The sequence below is a fragment of the Astyanax mexicanus genome, chromosome 21, assembly GCF_023375975.1.
Source record: "Astyanax mexicanus isolate ESR-SI-001 chromosome 21, AstMex3_surface, whole genome shotgun sequence".
Classification (NCBI taxonomy): Eukaryota; Metazoa; Chordata; class Actinopteri; order Characiformes; family Acestrorhamphidae; genus Astyanax; species Astyanax mexicanus.
This window is the reverse complement of record NC_064428.1, coordinates 9148098-9173716: the sequence shown is the minus strand read 5'-3', so window position 1 is coordinate 9173716 and position 25619 is coordinate 9148098. Positions and strand designations below refer to the sequence as shown.

General features: G+C 36.8%; 2 protein-coding genes across 3 annotated transcripts in view; both read left to right on the top strand.

The window, feature by feature from the left end:
- LOC125785884 (telomerase protein component 1-like) overlaps positions 1-2790 on the top strand; it is a 50826-nt gene extending 48036 nt beyond the window's left edge. For both annotated transcript variants that reach the window (XM_049470063.1, XM_049470062.1), the window contains exons 46-47: positions 747-851; positions 1655-2790. In XM_049470063.1, the coding sequence (XP_049326020.1) occupies positions 747-851; positions 1655-1774 (225 nt within the window). In that variant the 3' untranslated portion in view covers positions 1775-2790. The remainder of the gene's footprint in view (positions 1-746; positions 852-1654) is intronic.
- A 7096-nt stretch (positions 2791-9886) lies between these two features.
- On the top strand, positions 9887-25437 carry LOC103025264 (GDP-L-fucose synthase-like). The gene is made up of 10 exons (XM_022685415.2): positions 9887-10038; positions 13898-14046; positions 17343-17457; positions 17545-17673; positions 18403-18476; positions 18684-18817; positions 21517-21648; positions 22937-23016; positions 23347-23446; positions 23570-25437. Exons 1-10 carry the CDS (start codon positions 10003-10005, stop codon positions 23623-23625), a joined length of 1005 nt encoding a protein of 334 aa, XP_022541136.2. The 5' UTR covers positions 9887-10002; the 3' UTR covers positions 23626-25437.
- Positions 25438-25619: the final 182 nt, after the last annotated feature.

Here is a 25619-nt window from a genome sequence, read left to right as displayed (position 1 = left end):
GAACTGTTATCTGGGTGAGGAGGCGTTCCTCCATCACTAGTTCTGCTTCCTATCATCACTGTGGTGCTTTTCAGCCGCTCATGCAGCTTTGCCATCAAGCTGCCGGCCCTTGAGGAAGCACAATTGGCCTTGCTCCCTCTGGGTGGGTAGATGGTGCTCTCTCCCCACATCACTCCTAGGGTGATGTCTGCAGCACAGGGTGTCTGTGAGCTGATGTATCGGAACCGAGCCGCTGCGCTTTCCTCCAAGCGCGCTGGCTGCTCGGCAATGAAAAGAGGCGGTGGTTGGCTGTGTTAGTCTTCACCCTCCTGGTGTGTTGGGGCATTACTAGTTACTAGGGAGTCCTAGTAAGTGGGTTGGGTAATTGGCTGTGCTAAATTGGGGAGAAAATGGGAAAAAGTAGAAATAAAATTATTAAAAAATAAATAAATAAAAAATGTCACATCATACGCCATCAACAGGGGGCGCTGCAGTAGCGATTTTCCTCCTGTACAAACAGACACGCCTACAGATGTTGCCACAGCTCGCCCTGCGAACCCTGCGAACAAATGTTCCTGGTTCTAAAAGCTACTAGAACTAGAACAATGCCGGTTTCAGGTCAGTGGAAATGCGTTATCAGTGGTTCTTCCTCGTGGCTTTCTCTGGAAATCTGCTTTGGGAAGGGGATTGATGTGGAAAGTGCTTTATAAATGAAACTGTACTGAAAACAGAGCTGCTGGCTAATGCTAATTGCTAACCCTCTGTAGGCTCACAGTGACCGGGTCAGCATGCTTCGCCTCACAGATAAAGCCATTATCTCCGCCTCTTCTGATGGGACGATCAAACTGTGGGACAGAAACACAAACAAACAGGTGCTTCTCAAGTTTTTCTTCAAACCTAAAGGAAAAATGTAGATAAAAATCAAATGATAATTATTGATCACTGATCCCAGGTGTGTCGATCAACCAGCACCAGTGTTGTTGTTTAAAGTGGGAAATGCTAGGCTAACATTGGTAACAAACACTAGATTTAGACTGTCACCAATATCATCAATATTGTCCCTGTTAATCTAGATTTAAATGTTTCTACTTTCTGAAATAGTCATATAATGCATTACTGTCCACAGTGGACAGGACTGTTATGTTATATAACTTTGGAAAAAACTAAATTAATAATAAAAAAAAAGATAAGATTTTAGTCGTGTATTAATAGAGATGAGATTAGCATTCGTTAGCACTGTTAGCCTAGCAATAGCCTAAAGAAGCACAGATAAGCCAGATAATTGACTGGTTAATTGACTGCACTTGGTCCAAGTAATCAATCATGTTTGTAGATTTTTCTTGAAATTGCTCATTTAATAATGCATATTAATATATATGTGTGTTTTTATATCAATTCAATGTGTCTGAAGGCTTATGCTTAAATACACTGTAAGGACAAAAGTATTGGGACACCTCCCAAACTCATTCCAAAAGATGGAACGTATGGAACTCCAACAGTCCAGAGAACACAGTACCTGGGGCTTTATATCCCTCTATCTCACATCTGACATTAGACATAGTGGTTCTATTACTACCCATTTATTAAAAGTTCATTAGACATATAGTGTATTTCTCATTAGTTTCTCTTATATATTAATGCTAATATTCACATTATTTTGTTTCTGCTTCTCCAGGTGGGTCTGTTTGTATGTGGAGCTCCGGTGGAGATACTGGAAATAAACGAGGATGACCCCAGTCAGCTGGTGTGTGGAGATGCCCTGGGGCAGGTCTACTTCCTGTCCTGGCTGGGATAATTCTCCTCTACGACCTTCCGTTCAGACAGCAGATCTACTGCAAACACGTTAATCTGGAGAGGGCACCAATAATACAACCATTATTGATTAATAATTGTACTTTAATTAATTTATTGTATTTAACAAATAAAGTGAAATTGATCATTAATTATAATTTATAATTAGGGTTGTCAACATTAAAGCGTTAAAACACAATTAATTTGGATCAGTAACGCATTATTATGTTTTTCACGCAAATTAAATTGGTCCAGTGGGCTATGCTTTGCCGCTATGATCTGGAGATCACTGATCACTGTTCGAATCCTGATTATGTAGCTTGCCATTGGTTGCCAGTTCCCCAAAAGAGCACAGTTGGTCTTGCTCTCTCTCTGGGTGGGTACAGTACAGTAGATGGCGCTCTTTGCCCTCATCACTCCTAGGGTGATGTGGATCAGCACAAGGATGCGTCTGTGAGCTGAAGTATCAAAACCAAGTCGCTGCGCTTTCCTCCGAGCGTTAGCCCTGTGATGCTACTCGGTAATGCTGCATCAGCAGCAGCTCGAAAAGAGGCGGAGTCTGACTTCACATGTGTCGGAGTAGGCATGTGCTAGTCTTCACCCTCCTGGTGTTGGGGCATCAATAGCGATAGCAGGAGTCCTAGTGAGTGGAGTGGGTAATTGGCCGTGTAAATTGGGGAGAAAATAAGATAAAATAAATAAATAAACAATTACACCACCAAGTTTGACCCCAACTTCTACTGTAATATGCCCTATTTCCACACAATATGTGGATTTTATCCTTGGTCATAGTATTAGATTTTATTAAAGGGCTCTTAAAGGGACAGTGTACACATTACTGATTACTGGCCGTTACATATTTCCCCCAGGCCATTTAAATGGTCACCCTCCTCCACATTGTGAGCATGTGTGCAATACCAAATACTTCCTGAGATTTTTATACTCAGCAAATTAAGTTCTAAATCAGAAATCCTTACAACCAAGCTGAGATGTTTACAATAAAGTAAAAAGTTTCCTCTATCCAATTTAGCATGCATTCTTTATTTAAGTGTCCTGTGTTTGCTTTATCTCTCCTCAAACTTACAAGAGTATACTAGTATTTTAATTTTAGACTCTACTAATATAAAAATATTTTAATTTTACATTCATATCTTACATTAATTCTTTTTTTTTTACGTTTAAATATCCACTATAATAAAACTTAAGAAGTCTTAAGAAGAACAAGTCCAAATAATCGCAGTTAATCACAGAATATTGTTGTGATTAATCTGATTAATTTTGTAATCGATTGACACCACTAATTATGATTTAAATGGCCTGTATCCAGGTAAAACTAAACCTTCTGGACTTTTTAAGAAATTAAGGCACTCATTGACTCATGTTATATATACTACAAATCCATACAGTCCATATTTGAAAACTAAGCTGCACAAACAGCCCATTTTAAATATGCTGTTAATATGATGTCACAAAAACTAACACATGTTGAAAAGCACCATCTGTTCAGCTTTGGTCCCGCCCATTCACATTCACACTGCAGTTATAAGGTGTCCTTTAGCCAAGGCTGCATCTTAAATTAGGCTTTTTTAAACAAGTTCATTTGCATTACATTTTTTTTACATTACATTACATTTGGCAGACGCTTTTGTCCAAAGCGACTTATAATAGTCAAGTACAAAAGTAATAGAAATTAAGATAAACCATTTTTAGACCATTTTAGATAAACCGTTTGCATATGCATATATACAGTCATGTGAAAAAGTTAAGACACTCCACAAAAATCTTTGTCTTTTTGAACATATTCAGTTATATGGACATTCTGGCTTCATTTGAACAATACTAAGAGATCTAGTATATAAAACTAAACCAAAAATGAAGAAATTGCTCTTAAACATGAGCTGTAGAATGTGATGAATAAAAATGTTAATTTATTTTGAGTAAAATTTAGCCTAATAGCCCCTGATAGCCTGATAGATTTGGCAAAAATAACCTTAATTAGACAGAATTCTTTCAGCTGTGTGATTTTTCATCTTCAGTGTTTGTATGGATGAGATACAGATCCTTCCCTCAGATGAAGTCTGCTGGCTAATCCTGCTGTGTGCTGTCCAAGGTTCTCTACCAGCAGACCAAAATGGTGTTTCTTCAACTGATCTAGTGGGTGGGGCTCTGGTGGGGGTTGATGGGTGAGGGGTGGAGTCAGGGTGGTTCTATGCAGGTTTTCTTATTGTGATGTCAGAATAAGCGAGCATCCAAAGAAGCTCATATGATTCCTGACACCAAACTCTTTTATCTGATTCACAGAAATCAAATAGATGGATTTTTTTAGAGATTGGAGTGTTTAAGGGTCAGCCGAGACCCAAGTGAAAATACAAAATTTAGATTTTAGGCTTGTTGCTGAGAACAAAATAAATGGTCTTTTTTTTGTCTCTGGTCTGGAGTTCACTGTGTCCATTGATCCATGGTTAGAAAACAAATATATATTTTCCATCAATGCAAAAGAAAGGAGCCATGAGTGTTATTAAAATTAAAATCCAAAAGTGTACAAATTTAAATCTCTAAGATTGCCTAATTAATAAAAGAATATGCTGCAAATTGATAAAAGTAACACTGTTCATCACCCTAAAACACACCATCCTGTGAAACATGGTGGTGGCAGCATCATGCTGTTGGGATGCTTTTCTTCAGCAGGGACAGGGAAGATGGTCAGAGTTGATGGGAAGATGAATGGAGATGAATACAGAAGAATCCTGGAAGCTGTAAATGACTTGAGACTGAGCAGGAGATTCACCTTCCAGCAAGACGATGACCCTAAACATACAGCCAGAGCTACAGTGGAATGATTTAGATTAAAGAATAATATTTATGTGTTAGAATGAAACAGTCAAATCCAGACCAAAATCCCCTGGAAACTGCTGCTCACAGATGCTCTCCATCCTGACTGTTGGCAGAGTGTAAAATAGCAATGAGCGTTGTGACGCACCTTGTACAGAGTGACAGACCTAATGACCTACCAATGGACCTTTAAAACGATTCCTAACATGAAGCTCTGAACAGGCTTTACTCAAAACTCACTTTGCAGACACTTCTCTGATTTGCCTTCTCATGTAAACTGCATTCAAATGGCTTCAGATCATTTACTTCTGCATGTAAACTGACAAACCACACATGCTCTGCACTCTGAAACTCAGGTACTCTCAATAACCCTGAATAACTCAGTTTCCATTCGTTAATGGAGCACCAGTTTCTGATGTTGATGAAGATAGTGGTAAGGTGGAGAGATATGCTCTTTCTAACACATGTATTGGATCACCGCTCCTCAGGATGCTGTATGATATTATTCCATTATTATTAAAACTATTGTACACAATGTTCCACTGCTATTGTAGGATTTTATGATGTTGGGATTTGGTAAGCTCTTAAACTAAGCAAAGATTGTAGATTGTGGGTAGCTCTTCAATGCTTTGTAAATATAAATAAAATATGTAATTTAATTCTGATTTTAAATAGCCAATTACAATAGATATAGAATAGATTTAAATATGATAAGAGTGGGTGTAAATGGGTGTAGCCAATGGTCGACTTATGATCTTTTTGCTACTTTGCAAAATGTTGCAAAACTACATAGTATTGAGTAGTGTTAACCCTTTGATGGGCTGAAAATAAAAAAAGGTCCAGGGCTGAATTTAGTTCCCAGTCCAGGCCTGTAGCACAATAAAGTAATGATTTATTGACTTTAAATATGTTCTATAATAAAAAGGATAAGCAGTGCATTTAAAGGGTTATGGTGGTTTTTATATACCCCAGCTGCTTCAGCAGTGACAGTCTCAAAACACCCAGTCAACAGTCTATTTTCACACCTTTCACCTGCATTGTTTAAATAGCGACAGTGCTTCTGAATATACTGTATCTGGTCTGAAAGTGGTCTAAAAAGTGAGGTGTGTTCAAGCATATTGCTAACTTTGCAACAGAAAACACAGGTGCACCACTGATTGAATACAACCAAGGCAGACGTCAACAGTCAGACGTTTATTGCTATCTTGGCAAAGAATTGTCAACACAGGAACATCCCTAATGTGAATACACTCTCGCTTGTTGTGCACACATAAACATACAGCAGTGCACAAACCCATAGCATGTGCCAGTTGGCAGCTTTGCAAACTTGTACCACAACAATAAACAGAATGTATGAGCATCAGCGCACAGGTCAGTTTCCTCTGCTGAGAAGTGTTGAACACATCCAGGAAGCTGCCCAATTAAAATAGCAATCCACCAAATGCTGTGTACGCATGACGGCTTACCTATAGAATAAATAGCTAAAATAGGGCCCTATGTTTTTTTTATTGTTCTGTCATTGTCATTCTTAAATAAGTTAAGCTGAAGTGCTGTTAAAACATAACTAAACAGGTTTAGGCCACACAGATATAAAATAAAGCACTAATCTGATACAGATACAAATAATAGCACTGTAATGTACTTTGCATTTGTTGCAACATAATGCTTTCTTCTGCAGAAGTGCAAATAACTGAAAACAATGCAGTGACTGAGCAGGACTGGTGACTGTTATCTGTACTTCCTCAAAGCAGAGGGATCAAGAGTTTTATTTTACATTTCCTCTAAAGAGACTTAAAACTGAGTGCTAATAAAAGCTTGTTTTTTTCCATGTTAAGTAATGTATGTCCTTCAGAACTTCAGAAACAATGTACGTAGGATTTATTTATATAATGTCATGCAGTAAAGATTTTAGTTAAAATTCTATAATTTAAACTTGAAAGTGCGTTTTCTGTTAAAAACCTACAGCTCTGAAAAAAATAAGACACCACCTAAAAATGATGAGTTTCTTTGATTTTACCACACTGAAAACTTTGGAATATTATCAAGAGGAAGATGGATGATCACAAGCCATCAAACCAAACTGAACTGCTTGAATTTTTGCACCAGGAGTAAAGCAGCATAAAGTTATCCAAAAGCAGTGTGTAAGACTGGTGGAGGAGAACATGATGCCAAGATGCCTAAAAACTGTGATTAAAAACCACCAGGGCTATTCCACTAAATACTGATTTCTGAACTCTTAAATCTTTATGAATATGAACTTGTTTTCTTTGCATTATTTGAGATCTGAAAGCTCTGCATATGTTTTGTTATTTCAGCCATTTCTCATTTTCTGCAAATAAATGCTCTAAATGAAAATATTTTGAATTGGAATTTGGGAGAAATGCTGTCCGTAGTTTATAGAATAAAACAACAATGTTCATTTTACTCAAACATAAACCTATAAATAGCAAAATCAGAGAATCTGATTCAGAAACTGAAGTGGTTTCTTTATTTTTTTCAGAGCTGTATGTTCGTATGTCCTGGCAGTTGTGATGAGTTCACAATGGTGAAACAGTTTTTGCTAAGTGGTTGATAGTTGTTATTGTATCCAAGGTGATTGCTATGGTGTTGCTAGATGGTTGCTGTAGTGTTGATAGGTGGTTATGATGGTGTTGCCATGAGTTTGCTCGATAGTTGCTTCAAGTTGTTTGGTCTTTACTGAATGTATTGCTGGGCAGTTGCTAGGGTATCCTAGGAGGTTCCAATGGTGCTTAGCTGTTGCTGTAGTGTTGGGAGAGAGAAATGCTTGAGAGGAGAAATCTAATTATTACGAAAAGAAACAATTAATTCATTAAATTTTAATAGATTTTATTGTCTAGTGACATTGAGTTGATAATATTGTTAGTTCTGTGTAAAAGTAACAGTAGCTACTGGCTAGCTTGGCTAGCTTGTAAAGAGTCATTAGTCATGCCAGCTTATAGGTATTTTTTTTTCACAATAAATGTCGAAATTTGACCATTTGGAATTGTCAGCATTAAAATAAATGCTGTAATGCCTTTTAACCCTTGTGTGGTGTTCGGGTCTGTGGGACCCATTTTCATTTTTCGTCAAATGATACAAAAAAAATATTTTTTCTAACTCAAACTCATTGGCATTGGCTCATTTTTTGTGAAAAACATATATCAAAACACATTTTCGATAAACACACACTGTACACCCCCCCAACCCCCCCCCCCCCCCCCCCCACATTTATATTACATACAGTATGTTTGGCCAAGGGCTAATAAACATTGCTTCATTTGTAAATTTGAAACTAAACAAATTTTCTACTCATATCTTGAGTTTAGTTCATTTTCTTTTACATTTTATTAAAAAACTAATAAAAAAGAGTAGCACTTTTTAAAAGAAATGTAACATAAGAAAGGTAAAGGGCAAATATTAACCATGTAAGCTGTTTATATTGCTTGCAGTTTAGGTGAAGCGAGCATGTGTAAAGCATTTTAATGTAGAATTGCTTAATTTTGCTGAATAAAATACAAATAACAAAGTAAACAAGAAACAAAAATATAAACACCACACAAGGGTTAAAGTAGTTGAATATTACTTTCACAATAATTACAGCACAGTGATTATTACTGTAATGAACAATATAGTGTTTTACATGTGTAGTATTGTTTTAAAAGGTGAATTATTCACTCTATAAAATGAACTGCAGCTAATTGTTGGTGGAGAGTTATTGTATATTTCACAGTGTTCTTTTAACAGTTTTCTGATGTTTTACTGTTTAATGAAAATTGGTTCCTGATTTGGGTTTGGGTTTCTCTTTAGGGTTCTCTGGTGGTTTTCCTTGTTGCTGTTGTATTTGGTTTCCCGACTGGAAGCCAGTCATAGATTTTCGTATAGTGTCCTTTTGACCTGTTGTAGAAAGTGCTATGCAAATACAATTTGAATTGGACTGGCACCCTGTCCAGGGGGTTCCTGTTTTACACCCGTTGATTCTGTATAGATGGATGTATGGATTGATGGATAGACATGTTTTTAAACTAGTTAGCCATAAGATTAAATCCACTGACATGTGATGTGAATAACATTGCTTCTGTAGTCCTAGTGGCACCAGTTAGGGACTAAAATGCCTATTAGCTGCTTATGCTGTATTAGACAGCAACTGAATAGTCATTTCTCTTTTGTGCCCCTCCCCCTTGTTTTCAAGTGTAACCCCTCTAACCCTTCCTCTGAGACCAAAAAAAAACTTTCAAACAAATTTATGCAACACTGGATTGAAATAAATCTTGTGACATTGCAGAAGCTTATTGAAACAATGCCACAGTGAAAAAGTGCTGCAATGAAAGCTAAATGCAGTCCGACCAAATATTAGAGTGTGTGTGACATTTTATTTGGTGGCAACCTTTTTTTTTTGGCCAGACAGCGTAGCTATAACAGTAATAATTTCAGCAACAAGGCATCTGTGAGCTGATGTATCAGAACTGAGTCGCTGCGCTTTCCTCGGTACCACTTTAAAATGAGACTACCTTAATAGAGGGTTTATAAATGGTTTGTACTTAGTTTATTAATGGTTACTAATTAGGTTGTAAATGCCTTAAAAGTCATTAATAATCAGTTATAACACATACATAGAAAGGGCAACAATGACCTGTTGTTTGCCAAATAGTGAACCCACAGCCATCTATATTGTTGCCCTTTCTACGTATGTGTTATAACTGATTATAGTTATGATCACTAGTTATAGGGGGAGTTCTAATGAGTGGGTTGGGTAATTGGCCTTGTGAATTGGGGAGAAAATGTGAAAAAATTAGAAATACAATCGATATAACAATCGATTCTCTTAATTTATTGAATTGTATAATCAGTTCAACATTTCTTCCTTCAATTTAATACATTTTACAATGAGATTAACAGCTTGTCCTTTAATTTAGCAATGCATTGCTTGGATTTTACATTGTTTTTTCAGTTTAATAAACTGTTAAATTTAACAGTAAAGTTGTTAATCAATTCCTTACAGTTCATAAGTTGTCCCCTCCATCTAGAGAATGATTTATTAAATTTAATGTTATGGCTGTTTATGTATAAACAGCTATAATACAATGGAAAACACTGAATGCATTCAGTTAATAATAACTCATGCTTGTTTTGCCAGTTAGTTGCACAACTCCTGTAACCTGATCCATCGGCTCAGGCTGCAGCTGTTACCTAGCAGCCTGAAAAAAACAGGGCGGAGTTATAAAGCTCAGCCCACCTGTGGGAAAAACCCAGGTGTATATAAAAACACTGCCTCATCTCTAAATGAGTACCACTGAGACAGCGGCTGTACAGGAGTGAACTGTGATTTATTCTGTTTTTACTTTTTACTTTATCTGAACAGACTACATTAATTAAGAGACTTGCATCTTACTTAGGGAGTAAATGGAGCCCACCACCAGAGTCAACGGCTGTGTGAAGGTAAAGAATGATTTTATTATGACAGCTTATGTTGCTACATTGTTGCTAGGTGGTTGAACTTCCAAATAAGTAATGTAATGTAGTTTAGTGTTTGACTGGTGTCTGCACCCTGGTAAAAAAAGATAGTTAACATTAAACATTTACAGTGAGTTATGTTACATCCTTTTGCAAATTTGAAAAAAAGGTAAGTCCTTAACAAGCAATTAAGATTCAGTTTCAGATTTATTTTTAAAATCCTTTTTATACCAATGTGTAAGAGTCTGCTGTTCATGAGATTGTTTTGTATGGTCTTTTAAATTAAACAAAACTGTGCAAAAACAATCAAATATAAAATTTAATTACATTATATACAAAACAAATATAATATAAAATATTTATATATAAAGTCATACGATCAGATTGTAACATGTTGTACCTGTTAAACCTTAAATTTATATATTTTTTGTTTTATATGTGTCAAGAGTAACAGAGTCTTTACTCCGAACTTTGTAGCCCAAACCTGATCTGATGTACTTATTTATATAATTATATTATGCAGAGAAATTGAATAATTATAAATCATTATTAAACTAAATGTTTTTTTGCTTGTTTGTTTATTCATTTGTGAGTTAATAAATAAATACAAAAATAGATGAATAAATTAATTAATTAAATCATAAATAGTCCAACCACTATGCAACCATAATGTCATGCTAAACACATGAACATATGTACATTTTTTTGAATTTTCGTGAATAAAAAATATTGTCAATTTAATAAAAGTCATTATTTAACAGAAAAAAATACATAATAAGTAAGAGAAATTTTCAACAAGCAATGGTTTAAAATATAGAATTTCTACGAATAAAATGAATTAAATAAATGAACAGAAAAATAAATTAAGATATTGAATGAATGGCTAATTAAATTAAGCGTGAACAACTTAATGTGAAATGGCATATTAGCATGTATAATTGCTGTGACATAAAAACATATTCCTCCTTTATTCTATTCATATTTTATTTTATGTTTTCTATTTTTTACTGTTAGACACAATGTGAAAAGTCCCTTCTATTTCTGAATCCGTCTGATCAGTCTCTTACAGTTTCATCCCCCTGTTTATGAAAGAGTTTATGTGCTCATATTCTGAAGGTGAGCTCTGCTGATTTAGCAGATCTCAGTGTTTTGTGATGTGAGTTAGATCAGTCTCACAGAGATCTGCAGCTTTATCCTGGAATGTGGGAGTGTCTGAGTCCTGCTCTGCTGGTGGAACAGTGGGCTAGCCTGGACAGGAACTGAAGGATCTCCAGAGACTGGTGTCATCTTTATTTCTGCTGAGAGAAAGGGAAACCTGTACCGAGTTCACTGATTACAGTCATCATATACAGTCTTATCATACTGTGTCGGTTTCCCGAACAGGGATTTAGTTTTAGAGTTATAGACTATATTCCACTTTCAATGCTGAATCTCCATTAAAATATTTTGTATTCCAGCACCAGGATTATATAGAAATCCCTGCATTCATTCAACACTTGAGCAATTTATTTCTATAAACTAAAAATAAAAACTATAATATATATATATATAATTATATATAGTATTATATATATATAATACTGCACAAATCACCTGAACTTATATTAACATGGTTTTGGGATGAAGCTTAATTTAGGATTAGGGTGATTAAACAGAGATGTTCAATAAGGATTTGGAAATGGGTTTGAGGATAGACTTACGGTGAGATTACGAGTTTAGGTTAAATTTAAGGTTATGACTTGATTAAGGTTATGATAATTTGAGATTTTTAACTATTTTGATTTTGAACTTTTGGCTAAGGTTAGGATCATGGTCATGGTGCCAGATAGGGTTAGATTACATTAGATTACATTAGATTAGATTAGATTAGATAGATACTTTATTGATACCAGTGGGAAATTCTGTTTTATGTATGAGTTAAGTTTAAGGTTTGGATTTGGGTGATTTAATTAATTAACATGTTAAATTAGGTTCTGGTTTGAGGCTAAATTACGGTAATCAGGGTATGTTTTTGAGTTATGTTTTGGTTGCGGTTAGGGTTAGGTTTGGGTTAAATTTAAGGGTAGGATTAGGGTAATCAGGGTATGTTTTTGAGTTATGTTTCGGTTGAGGTTAGGGTCATAATTAAAGGGCCAGCTAGGGTTAGGTTAGGGTTACGTTTAAGGTTATGATTAGGGTAATTAAGGTATGTTTATAAATTAGGTTTGGTTGAGGTTAAGGTCATAATTAAGGTGCCAGTTATGGTTAGGTTAAGTTTAGAGTTAGGATTAGGGTAAAAACGGTATGTTTTTGAGTTATGTTTTGATTGAGGTTAAGGTCATAATTAAGGTGCCGGTTATGGTTAGGTTTGGGTTAAGTTTAGAGTTAGGATTAGGGTATGTTTTTGAGTTAGGTTTTAGTTGAGGTTGGGGTCATAATTTAGGTGCCATTTAGGGTTAGGTTAAGTTTATAGTTAGGATTGGGGTAATTACGGTATGTTTTTAAATTAGGTTTCAGTTGAGGTTAATGTCAGAATTAAGGTGCCAGTTATGTTAGGTTTGGGTTAAGTTTAAGGTTAGGATTAGGGTAATTAGTTTTCTTTTTTTAGATTAGGTTTTAGTTGAGGTTAGGGTCATAATTAAGGTGCCGGTTCTGGCTAGGTTTTGGGTTAAGTTTAGGGTAAGGGTTAGGGTAATTAGGGTATGTTTTTGAGTTATGTTTTGGTTGAGATTAAGGTCATAATTAAGGTGCGTGTTATGGTTAGGTTTAAGGTTAGGATTAGAGTAATTAAGATATGTTTTTGTGTTATGTTTTGGTTGAGGTTAGGGTCATAATTAATGTGCCGGTTAGGGTTAAGTTTAAGTTTAGTATTAGGGTATGTTTTGAGTTATGTTTTGGTTGAGATTAAGGTCATAATTAAGGTGCGTGTTATGGTTAGGTTTAAGGTTAGGATTAGAGTAATTAGGGTATGATTTTGAATTAGGTTTTGGTTGAGGTTAGGCTTAGCATTACTACCAGAGTGATGGTTAGGATTGGGTTTTAAATTCAGGTTAGGGTTGAAATTAGGATCGGGCTGAAGGTAAGGATTAGGCTTTAGGTTAAGTTTAAAGTTAGGATTAAGCTGACAAAGGGAAGTTTTTATGGGTTATGGAGAGGCCAGCCTTGGTCTGAGAGTTAGAGAAGTGACCACTCATATTTTTGTAAATATTTTATTACAGTATATATTTTCATGGGACACAGCTGAAGATATGACACTTTGATATAATGATGTAATGTAGTCAGTGGACAGATTGTATAACAGTGTAAATTTGCTGTGTCCTCAAAAATGGCCAAATTGTGCGCAAAGAGTCAATATTGTGTGTAGCCACTATTCTTTTCTAGCACTGCCTTTACTCTCCTGGGTATGGAGTTCACTAGAGCTGTACAGGTTGCCACTGGAATCTTCTTCCAATCCTGGTGAATGTTAGAGACCTTGCACTCCTCAACCTTCCCTGTGAGGATGCCCCAGAGGTGCTCAATATGTTTTTTGTCTAGAGACATGCAGACCACTCTCAGGGCAGTTTATTATGTATAGCGTATTGTGTACTCATTTATTGCTACTATCATTGTGGCACACAGGGAATAATGGATAAACGAGGGCCAGGAAGGATACATCAGTTGCGCCCTAAAAATTGCACCGAACATCTGCAGAATTACTTGGTTGTACAAGCAAATTCCTTCAGTTTGAAACAGGCTTTTATAAAATAAAGGTCTTTGAGATGCACCTTCTGAATCAAGGTCTTTACTGTGCCATAGAAAACAAGCAGAACTAAATGTGAATTATTTATTTTCACTTTCTGAGATTGTCGGTTGTTTTTTTTGTCAGATGGAGGGGAAGACTGGGTCGATGCGTGTGCTGGTGACGGGGGGCAGCGGTCTGGTGGGGAAAGCGATAGAGCGAGTGGTGAAGGAGGAAGGAGGAGCGAGAGAAGGAGAAGAATGGATTTTCCTCTCCTCTAAAGATGCTGATTTAACGTGAGTTCCTCTCTGTTTCTTTCATGAAGCAAGTGTACAACAGTGTCAATAGTAGGCACGTTTGTCAGTTCTGAGTGGATACAGAATGTCAAACATGTGTATGAGTTGATATCGGCTGGGTTCTAATAAGTTACTAATAAGTAAGAGCACAAGCTAAATCAGACAATGACACATGTACCTTACATGCCACGCCTTTATTGACAGTCTGTTACCTTCACAGCCTTTGACTCATGACGAAAATGGAAATTCATTGTGGATATTAGGGATATTTATATTTAGAATACCCAAATATTTTTTCGTTTTCCCTAAAAACGTCAGTGTGATTTATAATCCGGTGCTCCTTATGTATGAATTCTACCAGTCAGGTATTAAGGAGCAGTAAAGCCACTCTGCTGAAGTACAGCGTTAAAAAGGAATTTCAGTTTAGTTCTCCAGCACCGAGGCTGGAGCAGTATTAGCATTAGCCGCTAAACGCGCTAAGCGCTAGCTCTTTCACCATTCAGGGGCGAGTATATTGGACTGTTGTCTGCATGTTTACAGTGTTAAAACAAGCTACGTGGGACAAACCGCTAGCTAATATTAATTCCCGAAACACTCAGGGTTCCTCAGTGTAGTGCTGTCAGGTGGCTAGCACTAGCAGTTAGCTGCTAATGCTAAAGCTAAATAAATGGAAGCGCTTTACTCACCCAAAAACAGTTTTCAGGAGAGATATGTGTAGGTTAACATCCAGCACTCATTTGACTTTAAAATAAATGATTTTTTAAGAACACCCCTGTTCCTTACTAGTGTTGCGTCATGCTTCTTATGAAAATAGACCAGAAAATAGACATTCAGTGCACCTTATAATCTGGTTGCAAAAAATACAGTATCTACACTAGACTTAATGGCCAAAATCATGTGACATCATCAAACCTGTATGAAATTTAAAATCGTTCCAAAACCACAGGTATAGACATGAAATTCCTGACACACCCCGTTCAGCTCTACCAGCTTCCAGTACTCTGGAAGAGCTTTACATAAGATGATGAGTCTTGCTTAAGTCCACCACAGTGTCTACTTCTTGTTTGAGAGTGACAAACTGAAGTGAGAGCCCACAGATAAGCTTTTGATGGTTAAGAGGTTAAGCAATAAATGAGTGTCAAGTTTTCAGTTCTTGGCCCCGTCCACACAGGCTGCAGTATATAGACCACTGAAGTTGTGGAGTCAATTTGTTTTTGCAATCTCATTTCTCCTTTGTACCCCTACCCCCTGTTTTCAAGTGTAACAAGAGTTACAAGAACCCTTCAAGCACCTGATACAGATACAGACATCCCAAGTTGCAAAAGTTGATTTCAGGGAGGTTACCCTACCACTACCCACACCCACACCCCCACCCAAACCCCTCACCCCCCCCCCCCCCTCACCGCCAAAAAAACAAAAAAACAAAGCACACTCACCAAAGGCTAACGACACTTTACTTTTATATTAATTATTTTTTACTTTTTTTTAGTTTTTTTTTAATTTAGAGTATTCAGAGGTGAAATGAGTTTTATCTTCCCTTTTTTTTTTGGAAAAAAAGCCTTTATTTGCCAAATTGACAGTTGCAATATCACAAAAAATTGCACATCAAAAACATTTGATATCAAATTACAATAATTATTAATATTGCCTCCGCCATGATCTGCTTTCTCTCACTCACTGAACAAAAAGCTCAGTTTTGCTTAATGCATGTTATAAAGAAAATGGTCATAAAATATTTATAACTACACATTAATTAATGCTTTTTTTTTTTAACAAGGACAATACTCAAATTTGTGTCTTTGTTGTTGGCTTATGCTGTACCATCTTGCCAGTGATTCCTATATCTCTCTGTTTGGAGTGTTCCTCCAAAATAAATCTCTGTTTGAAGGGTCATCGTATTAAATAAAGCTAGGCTGCAGATGTATGCAGATGACACCACTATTTACACATCAGCTGAAACAGGAAGCAATCTATCTGATATGATGAAGGAAGAATTAAAATCTGTAACAAACTGGATCAAAGACAATCAGCTCGTTTTAAACATACCTAAAACTAAAATGATTATAATTGGGTCTAAAACATCATTACGAGAAGAACTGAACATAACCTTAAATATAGAAAGAGAAACAATTGAACAAGTTAAAGAAGTAAAACTATTAGGTATCATGATAGACAACAAATTATCATGGGTAAATCATATTGAGAACATTATAGCCAAAATGGGAAAAATCTTAGCCATCATTAGGAGATGTTCTATTTTTTTTACACAAACACTTTTAAAATTAGTAGTACAATCATTAGTATTGTCTCATCTTGATTACTGTGCTGCTGTGTGGTCAAATGCATCAAAAAAACATCTAATGAAATTACAGATAATAGAGAATAAAGCAGCAAGATTAGTGTTACGCTGCCCATACAGAACTAACTTAAACACAATGCACAATAAACTTGAATGGTTAACTGTTGAAAACAGATGGAAATCAAACCTGGTGAGATTCATAAAGAATACACAAGATCAACAACATTCAGTGGATTTTTATCATCAATTAGAGCAAGTAATAGAGAGAGAAACCAATACCACAAGATATTCAACCAAACATTATTTCAGATTACCGAAAGCTAAAACTAACTACATGTGTAAAACAGTAATTTATAGAGCTATTAAAGAGTGGAATTATTTACCAGAATCATTGACTAAAACTGATAGCAAAACACAGTTTAAAAAACGAGTGAAAAAACATTATCTAACTAATATTAAAGACAGTAAATCCTAACAATTAAATTAAACAGTGGAGGAAGTTGTGCAAGGGAAAATCAGGATTGAATAGAGGTGATGAGGTGTCCAGGACACACTAGATTATTATTTCTTTGTTTGTTAGTTTTTTGTGTAACTTTTTTGTGTAGTTAATATTCACTTTTTATGTATATATATGGAAATGTGAACATTCTTTTGAACATTTTTGTGTTTAAACATGTTTTTAAGTATTCTTGAAGTGATGATCTAAATACGTGTAATAAATTTTAAACCTTTGTTTAAAGTTAAGACAAATCAAATTTATTTGTATAGTACTTTTTTACAAATTTATACAAAGCAGCTTTACAGGCAACCAGTAAGACTCTAATTATTGCACACAAAAACAACATAAATTTATTTATTTTTCTGCATAATTCAGAGATGAATTGCACCCTGCGCAATGTACGTTGCAATGCTTATTGCTATCTTACATCCCACCAACAGTCTATTTTGATGCCTTGTCCCAATATTTTTGTCCATAAATTCTATGTTGACATTTTAGAAATGCTGCAGAGACGTGGGCGATATTTGAGAAACATCGTCCAACACACGTCATTCACCTCGCAGCAATGGTGGGAGGCCTCTTCCTGCACTTGAGAAAGAACCTGGACTTCTGGGTAATGCCTGCACACCAAGCAGATTCATATAGAAACGGATGACTGTTACAGTCTGTAAACCTGAGCGTGGCTTTAATTACATTCCAGAGAAAGAACATGGCCATCAACGACAACATCCTGCACACAGCTCACGAGTTCAACGTGGTGAAGGTGGTCTCCTGCCTGTCGACGTGCATCTTCCCAGATAAAACCACCTACCCTATAGACGAGACCATGGTAAAAACACACTCAGACCCCCTCATACTGACTTCACTGAGTTTAGGAAACAAACACTCAGATATACTGAAAGATAAATAACATGATACATAATGTATTACATTACATTACATTACATTTGGCAGACGCTTTTGTCCAAAGTGACTTACAATAGTCAAGAACAAAAGTAATAGAAGTTAAAGGTAAAACATCTTTACACAGGGCTTAAAGGAGGTCAAATGGAAATAATGGGATAGAGGAGGGAAGGAGGGGAAGAAGGAAATGAGGTTAGAAGTAGTTAGTGTGTTAGAGGTGTTAGGAGAGTAAGTGCTCTTTGAAGAGCTCTGTCTTCAGGAGTTTATTAAAGATAGTGAGAGATTCTCCTGATCTGGTAGTAGAAGGTAGTTAGTTAGAGGTGTTAGGAGAGTAAGTGCTCTTTGAAGAGCTCTGTCTTCAGGAGTTTATTAAAGATAGCGAGAGATTCTCCTGATCTGGTAGTAGAAGGTAGTTAGTTAGAGGTGTTAGGAGAGTAAGTGCTCTTTGAAGAGCTCTGTCTTCAGGAGTTTATTAAAGATAGTAAGAGATACTCCTGATCTGGTAGTAGAAGGTAGTTAGTTAGAGGTGTTAGGAGAGTAAGTGCTCTTTGAAGAGCTCTGTCTTCAGAAGTTTATTAAAGATAGTGAGAGATTCTCCTGATCTGGTAGTAGAATGTATAATAAATGATAATACTCTTTTATTGTTCTGTTGCAGATCCATAACGGTCCTCCTCACACGTCTAACTCTGGATATGCCTACGCCAAACGGATGGTCGATGTTCACAACAGGTCAGGAGTTTTGTACTTTTGTACTTTTCACCATCTGAGCTGCCTGATTCACTGCTGAGACAATTCTTACTGATGCAGATTGTGGCCAAAGTTATAATAGTTTGAGCTGCTTAAGTAAATTAAACGTATCCAGGCTTGCAGTATGTAAGAACACATTTAACGTGTTTATGGTTTGTAGATCTGACAGTTTGGTGTTTGTTCACACAGGGCTTTGTTTCAGCAGCACGGCCGACGCTACACCGCCATCATCCCCACAAACATCTTTGGTCCACACGACAACTACAGTATAGAGGACGCCCACGTTCTGCCTGCACTGATTCACAAGACCTACCTAGCAAAGAGTAAGACGTCATTATGGGCCTTATGGGTTTTGGTTCTTCCCAAGATTTCTTGAGAAGATTTCATCCTACTCTAGACCACTTATAAATTACTGATAGAGAGTCTCTATAATCTCCATAAAGCCACATGCAGTATATAACCAAAGATTTTCACTCACCCATCCAAATCACTGAACTCAGGTGTTCCAATCACTTCCGTGTCCACAAGTGTTTAATAAAAGCAGCAGCTAGGCATGCTGGGACTGCTTCTACAAACATTAGTGAAAGAATGGGTCTCAGGCTCTCAGGAGCTCAGTGAACTCCAGCACTGTGCTATCGTGATAGGATGCAGCACCTGTGCAACAACAAGTCCATTCGTAAAATTTCACTACTCACTACTAAATATTCCACAGCCAACTGTCAGTGATATTATAACCCAGTGGAAGAGACTGAGAACGACAGAGACTCTGTGCTCTTTCAGTGTAAAATAACAGAGCAGAATAAACACACCTCTAAACTTCATGTAGCTTCAGAGTTCATCACTACACACCTCCAAACTTCATGTAGCTCCAGAGTTCATCATCACTACACACCTCCAAACTTCATGTAGCTTCAGATAAGTTCATCACTACACACCTCCAAACTTCATGTAGCTTCAGATTAGTTCATCACTACACACCTCCAAACTTCATGTAGCTTCAGATTAGTTCATCACTACATACCTCCAAACTTCATGTAGCTTCAAAGTTCATCACTACATACCTCCAAACTTCATTTAGCTTCAAAGTTCATCACTACACAGCTCCAAACTTCATGTAGCTTCAGATTAGTTCATCACTACACACCTCCAAACTTCATGTAGCTTCAGATTAGTTCATCACTACACACCTCCAAACCTCATGTAGCTTCAGAGTTCATCACTACACACCTCCAAACCTCATGTAGCTTCAGAGTTCATCACTACACACCTCCAAATTTCATGTAGCTTCAGAGTTCATCACTACACACCTCCAAACTTCATGTGGCTTCAGATTAGTTCATCACTACACACCTCCTAACCTCATGTAGCTTCAGATTAGTTCATCACTACACACCTCCAAACCTCATGTAGCTTCAGATTAGTTCATCACTACACACCTCCAAACTTCATGTAGCTTCAGATTAGTTCATCACTACACACACATAGAAGAACTTGACTACACAGTGTTCTAAAGTCAACCTGATTAGAACACCCTTAGGATGAATTAGCAGAGACTGTGAGCCAGGGTTCTTATCCAAAATCATTGACTGATCTCACAAGAAATGGGCTTCTGGAAGAATGGTTAAAATCCACATAAACACACTCCTAAACCTTCTGGAAAGCCTTTGCAGAAAAGCAATGTAGATTACCTTAAATCAAATTAGCAGCCCATATATAGATACACAGCATAAGGTCAATACACAGGACCAGCTCCACTCTTATGCAGTCATTTTTATGTGTTCATGCCTTAAAGTGTCAGTCCGTATGGTGTCGGGTCACTTTCGCGAGAGTTCTTCTGGCATGTGTCTTTACGTGCTTACGTATGTACAGCCTCTAGAAGAGGATCCAGCTCGGTTTTACTGCAAGCACACTCTCGCTGCTTTTAGACTTTTTGGCTCGTTTTCACGCTACGACTATACACTCTCACCATTATCAACTCTTTGGCTTGTTTTCTGAGCTGCAACTGTACACTCTTGCTGCTTATGGACTGTTTGGATCGTTTTCTATGAAAGACCAAAACTGCCAAAATTTACAATAAATAAATAAATAAATAAATATGTATGTAAATCACTTAATAAAAGTAACATGGTTATTAAAACGGTAAAGAATACAAAAATAAATACATATACATAAAAATAAATAATAAACTGTTCTTTACGGGTTTCTTTATTAACATTGTTTAATTTTTCTTTTGATTAATTTGTTTATTTATTTATGTAACTATTTATTTCTGGATTCATTTGTTTCCTAATTTATTTATTTCTGTTTTTGCTCTTCCTTATATGATAATGAATGGGGCACTTTTAGACTCTTTGTGTAGTTTTCAGCGCTAGAAGTGCACATTCTCGCAGCTTTAGACTCTTTGTCTCGTTTTCAGCGCTAGAAGTGCACATTCTCACAGCTTTAGACTCTTTGTCTCGTTTTCAGTGCTAGAAGTGCACATTCTCACAGCTTTAGACTCTTTGTCTCATTTTCAGTGCTAGAAGTGCACATTCTCGCCACTTTAGACTCTTTGTCTCGTTTTCAGCGCTAGAAGTGCACATTCTCGCCGATTTACGCTCTTTGTCTCGTTTTCAGCGCTAGAAGTGCACATTCTCGCCGCTTTAGACTCTTTGTCTCATTTTCAGCGCTATAAGTGCACATTCTCGCCGCTTTAGACTCTTTGTCTCGTTTTCAGCGCTAGAAGTGCACATTCTCGCTGCTTTTAAACTTTTTGGCTCTTTTTTTTTTGTACAACTGCGCACTCTCGCTGCTTTTAGATTCCCAGAGGTGCTCATTTACTCATAGTAAAACCAGAGTTTTAGAACTGTCCATTTTACATCAATAGTATTTTGGGAAGACAGTCATAAACAAAGAATTGTATACAGCTATATACGATTTCCTTTCAACACCCAGTATATCAGTGTATCCAGATATATATGGAAATAGTGGAATTCCTCTTTAACTGTGTGTGTGTGTGTGTGTGTGTGTGTGTGTGTTGTAGGGGACGGCACGGCTCTGGAGGTCTGGGGTTCTGGTATTGGACTCCGGCAGTTCATCTACTCTCTGGATCTGGCTCGTCTCTATCTGTGGGTGTTGAGAGAATATGATGAGGTGGACCCCATAATACTGTCAGGTACAATTAAGAAGTAATAATAACTCATTCTTTTTTTTTTTTTTAGTAATTTTATTTAAAATTTTCTTCTTATTTTCTCCCCAATTTACATGGTCAATTACCCAACCCATTCATTAGGACTCCCCCTGTTACTAGTGATGACCCAACACCAGGAGGGTAAAGACTAGCACATGCCTCCTCTGATACATATGAAGTCAGACTCCGCCTCTTTTTGAACTGCCGCTGATGCAGCATTGCCGAGTAGCATCACAGCGACTCGGTTCTGATACATCAGCTCACAGACGCTCTGTGCTGATCCACATCACCCTAGGAGTGATGAGGGGAAAGAGCGCCATCTACTGTACCCACCCAGAGAGAGAGATCAAGGCCAACTGTGCTCTCTCAGGGCTCTGGTAGCCGATGACAAGCTACATGAACAGGATTTGAACCGGCGATCTCCTGATCATAGTGGCAGCTCTTAGAATTTCTGATATAATTTCACCCACCCAAATGATGACATCTGACACTTGTTGAATAAGCCTTTAAACTGATTTATTTTAGCTTTTATGAAAAGCTTATGAAGCCTCTCTCACCTTGTAAACTTTCTCCTGAATTACCCAAAGATCTTAAGAAAATCATGAAATCTTAACGTCCATTAGCTTCGTTAGTTCAACATGTAAAGTGTCCGAACCCCAATTTTCTATTTTGTTAGCCTGTTTACATGTATTTTTTTTAACATAACCTATATCCGTCATTCTTCTAAACAGTTTATGCTTCTAAACTGATGCTCATGCACTAAAAAGCAACGCTTCATGTGAAGTTTCGGTTTCATCTTCTCCAGCATCACAGATGCTGTCAAACTGGGCTTAACAGCAATATTGCATTCCAGGTCACTGGAGAAGGTCACGTTGTTCGGCCATGCACACTCCTTTGGCTTTCAAATCTTTACATTTCGATTTTAAGCATTTTGGTATCCTTTGGTAGCATTTTGCCAAATCATTTGAAATTTCCTTTAAAGCATGGGATAGTTGTGATGCAGGCATTTTAATTTAGTTGGAACAGAGACATCACCACAAATATGTGTGGGGTCTGTTACCTCGCCATCACTCCACTAAAACCTTTTCCTCACTGCTGTTATCCATTTCCCCTTTTCTTCTTATTCAATGTCAATGAATATATTTTTATCTGTCTGTACAAACTGCTGTGTCTCATTTCTGTGTATTGGATATGTAACAGATTTTAAAAAACAATAAAATCACATAGGTCAAGAGTTGTGCATTTTTAACAGTAGATTTTACATCTGTTTCAGTTGGAGAGGATGAAGAGATCACTGTGAAGGATGTTGTGGATGCGATAGTGGAAGCCTTTGAGTTCACAGGACCTGTGATTGTATCCTTTTAGTCATGCTGTGTCTGCATAACCTCATACCTTATTATCTCAGCAGATATGCTGACAGAGCTGACTAGATAATGGATCCACATGACCACTACATCAGGCCGAAACTACAAGAGGATGAATTAGTAAATGTAAATTTATACACATGGGTCATCAGTAGTCTTCATTAGCCTAACACATACCTGTCAAGTTTTAGATTTAAAAATAAGGGATATTCAAGCTGCCGGCGTTAGAGGGAGCAAAATTGGCCCTGCTCCCTCTGGGTGGGTAGATGGCGTTCTCTCAAATTTAGACAGGTATTTTACCTTGACCTCCTGTGTTCAGTACGACACAAGCAAATCTGACGGTCAGCTGAAGAAAACAGCCAGCAATGCCAAACTCCGCAGCTACCGTCCAGACTTCACCTTTACTCCTTTCAAACAAGGTAAATATCATCAATAAATACAGATAAACACATGCATGCAACATTACCTGTTTTAGATATTCTTACTTATAGAGCTGCAGGAGTAGCTTAATTTTTTATTCTTAATTTAATGTATTTCCTCAGCCGTCAAGGAGACGTGTGATTGGTTTGCAGCCAATTACGACAACGCCCGGAAATGAGAGTCCTGCCCCCCCCCTGCTGTGGAGAGAAACACAGCACTTCCTGCACTACAGAACCTCAGAATCACCAGCTAGATACTGTGAATAAAGCCGTGAACACTCAGATCTACAGCAGATTTACAGCAGATTTATCTGCTCAACCGGCAGGACTGAATGTATGATTTTTGCACTACAACATCTGCAGGACCTTCTCCAGTACCAAACACAACAATAATTCAGGGATTACAGGGAATTCATGTTTTGGGTTAAGGGGGTTTTGTGGGTGGGGGTATTCTGTATGTATATTGATGTCAATTTTACTTAAACTTGCTTTTTTATTATCATGTTTGTGATAACAGAATTGCTTAGGCTGTTCAAATATGTGACATTTGCTGATGTTTAGCAAGAGATCAGGAGGTGATTGAGGGGATCTATCACTTGGTTTGTTGGTGAACAACTTTCAAAAATTAAATTATCTACCAACAAGACAAAGCCAGACTCCATAACTCTCATCAACTGATGGAGTAAGGATGTTTAGGGACCAGATTTTAGCCATATTTGGAGTTCATATAACTGTTGGGAAATGCCTAGAGAATAAGTTCAATTAAATCAGAGAGTCTCAACTGGTCTCAGCCCAGAACCCACATTTTCTCATGGTCATTAAGTGGCGACCCACTTTTATAGAATACAAACCAAACTAATTTATTTTTGAAAAATCAATTTAAACATATATATGTTTGCAAAGTAAATTTAAGAGCATTTTGTAAGAAACTGGGAGAAACATAACATACTAAACAATAAACAATAAAATTAAATATCAAAACTGCACAAAATAAGTACGGCCACAAAATTAGATATTTCACTTCTATGCATTTAGAGAACATTAGAGTCTCTCTGTCTCTTTTTCCCCCAATATGAAATCAGATTTTAAAGCTACTTATTGAACTTTACCGTTGCGGTAAAAAAGTAGAGGGGATTCAATACTATGGTCAAAAATCGAGAGCATAGTTGTAATACAAGCGATGGTCAAAACCAGAGAAAGAATAATCTTATACATCAGAACAAAAAAATTCTAGACAAAAGAGAAATCCTGAGCCAAAAAACAGTCTAAAAATCAGAAAACACAGAACAAACAAAGCAAAAGGGCCGAAAATCGAAGTCGAACATAAGAAAAAGGGTCAAAACATGGAAATACAATCGGTAAGAAAATGCTCAGTATGCTGGATAAACAGTGACAATACTTTGCAAAAAAAAAATAGTACAAGCAGTCTATTTTGAGGGCTTTATTTGCATGTACAAATTACTAACAGCCAAAATCAACTCTAGAATTCCGGAGATGACGATTGTGAGAAAGTGCAGCGGTTGGCCGAGTCTGAATACAATAGGTTTTTTTAGGTGCGTGCTGGAAATTGAAGAAAGCATTATAAAAATATATATATTAAAAAAAGTGGTATGAGGTCATCCAGACCAGTTTAGGACCTCCAGCAGTGGACCATGTTTTTCTAAAACCTGGACCATCTGTTCACCCAGATAGTACAGATTATTTTTTTTATAGAACCCAAAACGCTGCTAATCTGGTTTAAGAACCTTTGATCGACACAATGCTGAGGAACACTCTTAGTTGTAGTCTTTTTTAATTATTATTTTTTTGTGTGGGAATCAAAGATTATTACAAAAAGAGCATCTGAGCAGATTTGTTAGATGTGTATTTTTATAGATGCTGCTTAAGTGTCTTATTTAAAGATTTCTTATGATCATTTTTTTATTTGACCAAATTATGAAACTGTATTTGAACTATTAAAAAGTCTAAAGAGTCTATAACACTGAGAACCACTTTCCCAAGTGTCATTTACATTATATTCCCATTATGTACGGAACAGATTACAGAATACTGATGTAACTCTCAGACTCCACATATATGTATGAATTCTCTCTGTTGGCACAGATGCTTAGCAGTAACTCCAGCAGAGGGCAGTTCACTATCAAAAGTTCCTGCCCTAGTGAAAAAAGTGTCA